Source organism: Ictidomys tridecemlineatus, chromosome 10 (assembly GCF_052094955.1).
Source record: "Ictidomys tridecemlineatus isolate mIctTri1 chromosome 10, mIctTri1.hap1, whole genome shotgun sequence".
Taxonomy (NCBI): Eukaryota; Metazoa; Chordata; class Mammalia; order Rodentia; family Sciuridae; genus Ictidomys; species Ictidomys tridecemlineatus.
The window spans coordinates 118,795,096-118,804,400 of NC_135486.1; the positions used below are offsets into that span (position 1 = coordinate 118,795,096).

A 9,305-nucleotide genomic window follows, 5' to 3' on the forward strand; every position below is an offset into this window, starting at 1 on the left:
CCCTGGTACCACCCCCCAAAAACTGGTGTTCAATGAACACCCATTTAAAAAATTAATTTCTGGGCTGAGGATGTGGCTCAAGCGGTAGCGCGCTCGCCTGGCATGCGTGCGGCCCGGGTTCGATCCTCAGCACCACATACAAACAAAGATGTTGTGTCTGCCGAAAACTGGAAAATAAATATTAAAAAGTTCTCTCTCTCTCTCTTTTAAAATAAAATTCTCTCTCTCTAAAAAAATAAAATAAAAAATTAATTTCTTATTTTTAAAAAAAATGATGGTAAAACGCACAGGCGCAAATCCCCTTGCTGTTGAGGCGTCCAGCGCTGTGGACCCAGAAGTCTGCACTGCCAAGGAACGTCACTACCGCTGTCTCCAGGCCCCTCCTGCCAGGCACTGCTGCAGGCCCACACAGCTGGACGGTGGCCCCGAAGTCCCGTCTCTGCACTCGGACTCCTCGGGCCCTCGTGGTAGGTGTGGGAGGTGCAGGTGTGTCCTGGCCCTCGTGGGTCAGGTAGGCTTCACTTCACATGGTGCCCCCTCCTCACCCTGTGCCAGAACAGACTCCCTCGGTGCCCAAGTTGTGGCACACGGACAGGTTGCTGGACACGAGGGCCATTCTGTCTCTTGGTCCCCGTGACTAAAGTAATGCTGATAACGGGGCTGCAGAACAGGACCCGCGGGGCCAGTGAGCCCAGGGCTCAGGCCTGCCCAGTGTCAGCTGGAGGACGAGCGTGACTGCCGAGGCCCGTGTCTCCTCCAACACAAACTGAGTGGCCACAGAGATGGGTGGGAAGTTTCTGTGGGCCTCGGCGGCCCATCTTCTGTGCCAAGGTGTGGTGCTGGGCCACCGCAGAAGGTTGGCCTGGGGACATCAAGAAGCTGACTGCTCTGGTGCTAAAGAAACCAGCAAAAGAGACCTCGCAGCCTTTATGGTGACCGCTCTCGACCCCTGGGAGATGATACCACGGAACACCAGTCCTGGGGCCTGGACAGGAACCTGGGGTGAGGATGGAATGGGACTAGCTGTCCCAGCCTACATTCTGAGCATTGTGGTCCCCGCCCCAGGATGGCTTCCCTGGAGTAAGTGACTCTCTTTTTTTTTTTTTTTTTAATATTTATTTTTTAGTTCTTGGAGGATACAACATCTTCATTTTTTATTTTTATGTGGTGCTGAGGATTGAACCCAGTGCCCTGCACATGCCAGGTGAGGATGCTACCACTTGAGCCACATCCCCAGCCCCAGAGTAGGTGACTCTTTAAGTGTCAGGATTCCAGGGGACCAGGGGGATGGATGGTGGGGCCAGGACACGTTCTGGCTTGCCCTGTTGTCCATCTGGGGCAGTTATTGTTACTGTCTGCTGCTCTTGAAATGGCCCCATTTGAAAGAGGAATGACACAGTCACTTCCTGAGTTATCTACTGCGACATAACAAACTGTCCTGAATCTCAGTGCTGGAAACTACAGGTTTTTTAATCTCTCAGTTCCTAGGCGTTAGGAGTTTGGGCGTGACTCAGTGGGGCAGTTCTGGTCTAGGATCCCTCTGGAGGTTACAGTCAAGGCCGATGGGGCTGTGTGATCCACTGAGGGCCTGCCTGGGGCAGCAGCCTGGGCCTCTCTCCACAGGGCTGCTTGAGCATCCTCACAGCATGGCAGCTGCTTCCCACAGGACAAGGGACAGAGAGACAGAGAGCACCAGGCAGAGCCACCGGGGACTGTGGGTATCACTCTGCCACCTTCTCCTGTTGTAAGAGTCACTGAGGCAGACATTTAAGGTGGGAGGGGAAAAGGAGGGGTCTAACTTTAAAGGGAACATTGGCAGAATTTGGGGTATTTTAAAACTCCCACGGTTGTCCTAAAATGAGGCACGTTCTGGGGGAGGGGCAGGATAAGGCCAGAGAGGACAGAAGACATCACGTCAAGAACATTCACATGCCACGCAGGGCTGCAACCCAGGAGCAGGGGTGGCCTGAGGACGGGAGCAAGACAGCGATGCGGCCAGGGAGCTGGATGGAGGACAGAAGCCCGATCCCGCACCACCTCCATGTGGGCTGCCCTGCCCTGCCGGGCCCTGCCCTCAGAGTGCCTCCCCGGGTGTCTGCTCCCCTCCCCTGGTGGGATCACACGTCTTCTCTGTCCCCTGGACAGGAACTCATTCTGCACACAGCAAGCAGCCACCTGCGGGTCTCTTCCTGAACGAACATTCCATCTGCACCAACCCTGGGCTGGCCACCTGTCCCCCACAGGTCCCTTCTTTCCAGCGTCCAGACCTTTGCTCACGATGCTCTTCCCATCACAAGGATCCGGTGGGCTGACCAGACAGCTACCCCATGTGGGACCAGCCTCATGCTCTCCCATCTGCACCCCTGCCTGGGCCCTCCTAGCCCACCCCTCCAACCCCCTGCAGGCCTGTCTCCCTTCACCCCAGCACCCTGATGTCTTCCCATCCCAACGCGAGCTCGGCTCAGTTGGCGCCACCTCCTCTAGGAAGCCTTTCCTGCTGGCAGCGCTGAGGTCCCAGAGCATTTTGGTGCCCCTCTGCTTAAAAATGAGCCTGTCCTCCCAGGGAAGTGGCAGAATGTCTACCTCCTAGAATCAGAACGTGGCATCAGCTCTGCCCCCCAGACTGGCGCCAGCCAGCTGAGCCGGGACGTTTCTCTCTGGGCCATCTCTTACTGGAGCACACAGCAGCAGGTGCCACCTCATGCGGTCGATGGGCTGCACCTCATGAAGTCCTCGGGGCACGGTCACCATCCCTGTGCTATAGGTAGCTGAACACACAGAGAGGACGGGTAACTTGCTCAAGGTGCAGTGCCGGGATGCGGCAGCGCTGGTTCCCCGGAAGTCTCCCTGGAGCCCAAATCCCTGTCAGCTCGTCTTTCCCTCAACAGCCATCAAACGGTGGCTGGTGGCCTTGGCCTGTGCACCTGGGGAAGCAGGGAGCATCTGGGCAAACTCTCCGCAGCTTTCAGCTTCTCTCCCATGAAGTAGTAGTAGTAGCCAGCGCTCACTCTGGCTTGAGGGCACAATGGGGCGCAGGAGCCACAGGGGGCACAGGCTCAGGCGCAACAGACAGGAGCCCATGCGAGGGGCTCGGAGGGCACAGCTCCCTGCACAGCTGCCCACCTGCCTTTCCTGCCAATCAAGTGTGACACACTTTCTAGGATGGGACTGGAGATGACAGCCTCCCCAGCCGCACTGCCGGGGCTTCTCCACAACGCTCCGTCAAGAGGCTCCTGGACGGGAGTCCAGTCCACTCTGCTTGGACGCTGGGCCGAATGGTCCTGGGGCAGGTCCTGAGCCAGGCTTCCTTCCCGGGTTCAAGTCCCAGTCCTGCCACATCTGGGTGCCCTTGGGCCCTTGACTCTCTTGGCTTCCTCATCTGTAAAGTGGGGCCCCCACTCTGTGGGCTGCTGTAAAAATTAAAGGAGCAACAGAGTAGCGCCCAGCTGAACTAAGTGCCTGTCATTGCTGTGTCTTGTCACCTGTCCCCACACCTGCCTCACAGGGTGCAGAGAGCACCTCCAACTCCAGAGAGCCTTACTCCACATGAAGACTGAGTGGGCCTGGCATCCAGGCTGAACATCTCCAGTCCCTCCAGCGGGTCCCCAGGCTCTGAGGCCCTCCCTGTGGTGGCTGGACTTGCAGGCCTGGGTGAGGCTGGGGTCCAGGAAGCGAGGCAGAGGGGCGGCACTGTGGGCCCACCTTGGTCAGGAGCTCGCATGCCGTCGAGTGTGGAGGCTTCTCTGTGCCAGCACTCGGTCTCAGCCTCAATGGGACGGGGTCTCTGTCACAGGGGCACACACAGCCCGCCTCAGCCACAGCCACAGCCACAGCCAAGAGGTTCCCAGGGGCAGCCCCCCCTTCAGCAGGGAACCCTGATTGGCCCACGATGGTCTCATTCCCTGTGCCAGTGATTGGCTGTGGCGAGTTCACATGACCTGGTTCCAACCAATGAGCAAGGAAGCCTGGGCAGGACGGGGGCCCCTGGAGAGGTTTTCTCAGGGGCAGCAGCTCTTGCCCTGGTGGGGCTTCCTCCCGATGGTCCCTGAGGCCACAGGCTGCTCCAGTTGTGACCCCAGAGCTCGGCTGTCATGTCAAGGTTGGCCAAGTGGAGAGGTGGGAAGATCCAAGCCACGGCCCTCAGGACAGCCTGGCTCTTGGTGCCTCATCTGTCACTCGAGGTTCCAACTTCTTTTTAGGTCAGTCCAGCCAGGGCCTGCTGCAGTCCAGGGCCTCCCACTGAGGTTCTGAGACTGCCTTTCATCTTCCAGAGATGGAGCCGGGTCCACGGTGTGCAGGGGACCTCCTAGAGGAAGGGGCTACCAGGGATCTGAAGGACGAGCAGGCAGGCTGAGGGGGTGCGCAAGGAGCACAGTTCCCGGCAGAGGAGGCAGATGGGATGGAGGCCTGAAGGCCGCAGAGGTTGGACTCTGTGGATCCATGGCTCTGAGCACAATCGTGGGGCTGGAGAGCCCAGCAGGGAGGGCCACAGAGGGCCACTGAGGGCGAGGGGGCCATCTGGGGACGGCTCTGCTTTCCCTCCCCTGGTCTCCGCCCCTAACTTCAGGCCAAGAGTGAGTGCACCCAGCGACCATGACCGTGGGCCAGCTGTCCAGAGTGGGGCAGGGCGGGGAGTGCTCCCGAGGTGACCTGCCTCCAGGGGGCTTCCAGCCCTGGGCACTCATAAGAATGACTCCGGCAAATACTTGGCTGAGACCAGGGTCCCTCAGTGTGGGCTGGAATCCCCCAGGCACTCACTAAGTGCCCACAAAGCCTGGTGCCTGGGCAGTGGAGGAGGGCCAGGTTCAAATCCCACCTCTGCTTCTCCCCAGCCCTGAGACCTTGAGCAGTGGTTCTCCTCCCGACCTAGTGTCCTCACCTCCGTGGACGGCACAGCAAAGTGGGTAGCCCCCATCATCGCCCACCACGGAGGGGGAGTGGACAATGAGGCACTTTCCTGGGATGCAGGGTCATCATCTCAGGGGGAGGATAAGACAACCAGGCGACACATGCCCAGGGCTGGAGCTGGGGAGCGAGGCAGGGGCAAGAGAGGTCCTGCGTCTACCTGCAGGTGACGAGACCAGCCCTGTGGGCGCTGGGGCTAGGAAACAGAGGAGGGTCAGCTCCTCAAGTCTGCACTCCTTAATCTTTCAAAACTGTGCACTGCAAACAGAGGGACTGGCCATCACTGCCTGGGTGCCACCTGCAACTTTCAATTATGAAAACTTTGCGCTTGAGCCACCTGGATGCAGGTTGAGTCCTGGGCTCTATGGCTTGTTATGTGACCTTGGGTGAGTTACGTAATTACGTAACTTTGAGCCCCAGGTCCCTTCTTTGAAAAGGAGGTATCACACCTCTTTCACCGACTGTCCTGCCCTGGACACACTGGACCAAACCCTTTGCCACCTGGCTAATCTCAATAGCTCCTCCCAACCCTGCTAGGCCCCGCCCCCAAGCCCACTCTACTGCAGGGCCTAGTTCTTTCTTTGAACCAGGCTCTGGGTCTTGCAGAGGCAGGGGCAGGATAGCTCAGCATCTCAAGGACCCAGCTGTACCCCAGCACAAAGTGGGGTCCCCCATGCCGTTTTCCTCCCCACTGGGCAGACTCCAGAGGGGGGAGGGCTCAGGAAGGTGACAGTGTGCTAGATCTTAAGGATTGAAACAGGAAGAGAAGAAAGATGTTCAGGTGTGAAGCATGGAAGTGTGAAGGGAAAGGAGGTGAATTGTGGGTCACTGGAGTATTTGCTGGGGGGTGGCTAAAGTCAAGGATTGAAGATCCAGATTCCCAAAGGCCTTGAGTGCCACGCTGAGGGTTTGATCCTATAGAGAGTGACTGAAAATTTTTCTTTTCTTTTTCTTTTTTGCAGTACTGGGGATCAAACCCATGGGTGATTACCACTGAGACACATCCTAGCACTTGTCTTTTTTTTTTTTTTTTATTCTCAGACAAGACAGGGTCTTGCTTGCTAAGTTGCTGAGGCTGGCCTTGAATTTGCTATCCTCCTGCTTGGGTCTCCAGTAGCGGGATTACAGGTGTGTGCCACGGCTCCTAGCTTGAAAAATTTTAAACATGCAGCTCAGAGATCTCAGTGGATGCTGTACTAATTCGGGCTAAAAAGGTTTTGAGGAGTGGGGTGGTGACAGGGTTCTGGGCCACTGTGTGGGGACAGGCACTGTGGGAAGACTCACAGGGAACAAAAGTACTACCTGGGTGGCTGATCACTGAAAACGGTTCAATTAATAGGTCCACATCCCAGCACCCCTTTTACACTCACTAAGAAGCCATTTAAAGAGCCCTCCAGAGCAGCTCTGTGGAAACTAGTGGACCCAGAGAGACAAAGCGAGAGCCAAAGAGAAAGAACTGGCCTCGGCCACTCGGGCAGTGAGGGCTGGCCACAAGCTTGAAGCCACGCCTGGGTTCAGAGTGCGAGCGTTGGCAGGTCCTCAGTCATTTGACAAGTGTGCTCAGCACCTTCTAGAGCCAGACCCGGGAGACCAGAAGATGACCTTTGACCTCTGAGTCATCTAGAGACCAGACCCTTCACCTGGGCCTCCTCTGCCTGCCTGCCTCTGGAAGGCAGAGGGAGAAGGGAGACTCAGGGAGGGAAGGTCTCCTTGTGGTCAGACAGGCCAGTGAGGCTCACCCTGGGCAAGGCCTATTTTTGAGTCCTCCAAACTGGACCCCGTGTGGGGGAGTGATGGACGGGGCCAGTCCCTCCACAAAGGGAAAGGGACAGGAGGGAGCCCACCTTTTGTTGCTCCCAAGTGCCCCTCCTCCCAGCACCCAGGCCTGGATACCATCCCCCCCTTAGAATGGTGGCCAGGAAATCAGCCAGGAGGCTACTGGGGTGCGGGGGTGCGGGGGGGGGGGGGCAGACAGACGACGACATGGGGTTTGGGGAAGGAGTTGAAAAAACAAAGATTTCTTGGACCTTCAAGACTGGCCAGGAGTGGGGGACACAGGGCAGGTAGATGCTGGATCCAAACAGCCAAAGGGGGCTTTGTGTGCTGGGGGTGTGTGTGGAGTCTGAGCTGCAGGCTTTTGTTTTCAAATGACCTGTTTAATGATTACCTTTTGCAATCAAAGAAGCCAGCGCTCTCCACAGGCAAAGGGCTCCCAAACCTCAGACCCCACCAAGGAGGCAGCCCAGCAGAAAGTAAACAGGGCCCCGGGCAGATCTGGCTCTGTCTCCCAAACAATGGCCGGCCTGGGCTCCGGGCTCAGTCACATCAAAGTGAGATTTTCAAGCAAGAACTTTAACAGGCAAATAACAGGCTTGGAATGAATTATTTCCCTGTGTCCCCTGAGCTCAGTGCCAAAGGGGACAGCCGGGGGAGGGGGATGCAGGGGGGGGGAGCTGTCATTTCAACTTAACCTTGACCTGTAACATATTCATTCATTTTGCAGAGAGGGAGAACCATCTCTGGCCCCAAACCCCTCCCCTGCCCAAACAACAAACAAACAAACAAAACAGCAACAACTTCATTATCCCTTTTAACTGTCACAATGGTAGGCAAACAAGGGACTTAAGTTACAGCAGCTAGCTGGCACTCCACCGGGCTCAGACTCCTAGGGGGAAAAAAAACCAAAAACCAAGAAACAACAGAAAAACAAAAACCCTGATCCGAAGCCCTGTGGGGGCTCACCAAGCCAACCCTCGGCCAGCCGTGGAGAATCGGTCTTCCCATTTCCTCCTTATACCTCCCAGGCCTTCAACTGTCTTCCCTCTGCAGCCTCCAAGCCCAGCCTCGAGGCTGATCCATAAACACGCCAGCTCCTCCCCTTTCACGGCTCGACCCCCCACTTCTCTGGACCCCAAGGAGAAAGGATCGCCGCGACCCTCGCCGGCAGCCCCTCCCCGGCCCTGCCCCCCCGGCGCGCGACCCTCGCCGGCACCTGGGGACGAGCGTCCACTAAGGATTTCTCGGTTTTCTGCCCCGGTGGCCGCGCTCGGCGCACGCCTCCCCGGCCGCGGCGACAGGGGCCGGGCCCGGGCCGAGCCGGTCCCCCGGCCGCGTCCCCACACCTGTTTTCCATTCATTCGTTCGTGCGCTCGCTCATTCATTCCGCCCGGTCCCTGCGTCCCTGGGCCCGGGTCTCGGAGAGGGGGCCGCGGCCGGGGACGACAGCGGCGGGGACCCGCGGGGACCCACGGGGCCGGCGGGCGGGCGCCGGCGGGGGGGCGCTCGGGGCCGAAGTTGTTTTGCAGCGCGGCGGCGAGGACAGCGCCGGGAGCGCCCCTTTGTCTGTCCCCGGCCGGCGCCGCGTCCCCGCGCGCTCACCTGGTCTTGGAGGACAGGAAGGCAAGTTTGATGAGGCCGTAGGTGAAGAGCGGGATACTCTCCTTGGCGACGCTGGCAACTTGCAGCCGGTGCTCCAGGATGTGGAGTTCCATCGTCCGCCCGCGCTCCGCGGCGGCTCATCGGCGGGGGGCGAGCCGCGGCCCCCGCCCCCTCCGCGCCCAGCCGGCACCGAGCCGCCGCGGGCAGCCGGCCCGGGGACCGCGAGCTCGGCGCCGGGCCCGGCCGCGTCCCGGGCAGGGAGGCCGCCAAGTTGCGAGGGGCCGCGAGCGGCGGCGGCGGCGGCGGGCGAAGGAGGCAGCGCCGGCAGAGCGGCCGAGCGGCGGAGCGGCGGGGCAGCGGCGCGCGGCGCCCGGCGCAGGCAGCAGCTGGTGCTCGCTGTAACAAACAACTTGCCACTCAAACGCCGGTCCGCTGCGCGTGCGCCGCCGCGCGCGGCCTGCCGGGACTTGTAGTCCTCGCTCCGTGGCTGCGGCTGTCTGGGGCTGGGCGGCTGCGCCACCGGTGCACGGGAAATGCAGCAGCGCGGGGTCCCCTAGGGCCGCAGCGGAGGCCGAGGGGAGCCACCCGGCTTTTGGAGCCCTCCCGAGCCTGGGTGTACGCTCTGTCACTCACTCGGGCTCTGGGCTAAAGCGCTTTGGGGTACCCAGCGAGTGTCCCCCAAACAACTCCAGCGCCTAGTGGAGGCCCGAGTCTGGGAGGCGAGAGGTTTAGAGAAATCGGTAATTACAGTGCAGGGAAGTCCAACGGAAGGAGGGTGTGGAGCACAGAGAGGTGGTCGTGGGGTCTCAGAGGGCAGCCCCGGCAGAGGACAGCCAGGCTGGGTTTTGAAGGGTGAATGGGAGCGCGCAGGAAGCGGGTGGGGGCGCGCGGGTGGAGGGCAGCGGCCTTGCAGGCAGAAGGAACAGCGTGTCCAAAGGCACGGGAGCGTGAAAGCCCCCACGACGCTGTGTTTGGCTTTGTTGCAGCGGAAAATCTGAGGTAGGAGAGGCGAGAGATAAGGC

At 59.5% G+C, this 9,305-nt stretch overlaps 1 protein-coding gene across 1 annotated transcript in view; it reads right to left on the reverse strand.

The window, feature by feature from the left end:
* Castor2 (cytosolic arginine sensor for mTORC1 subunit 2) overlaps positions 1-8,495 on the reverse strand; it is a 44,366-nt gene extending 35,871 nt beyond the window's left edge. The window contains exon 1 of the mRNA XM_078023937.1: positions 8,284-8,495. Within this exon, the coding sequence (XP_077880063.1) occupies positions 8,284-8,396 (113 nt within the window). The 5' untranslated portion in view covers positions 8,397-8,495. The remainder of the gene's footprint in view (positions 1-8,283) is intronic.
* Between the last annotated feature and the right edge of the window lie 810 nt (positions 8,496-9,305).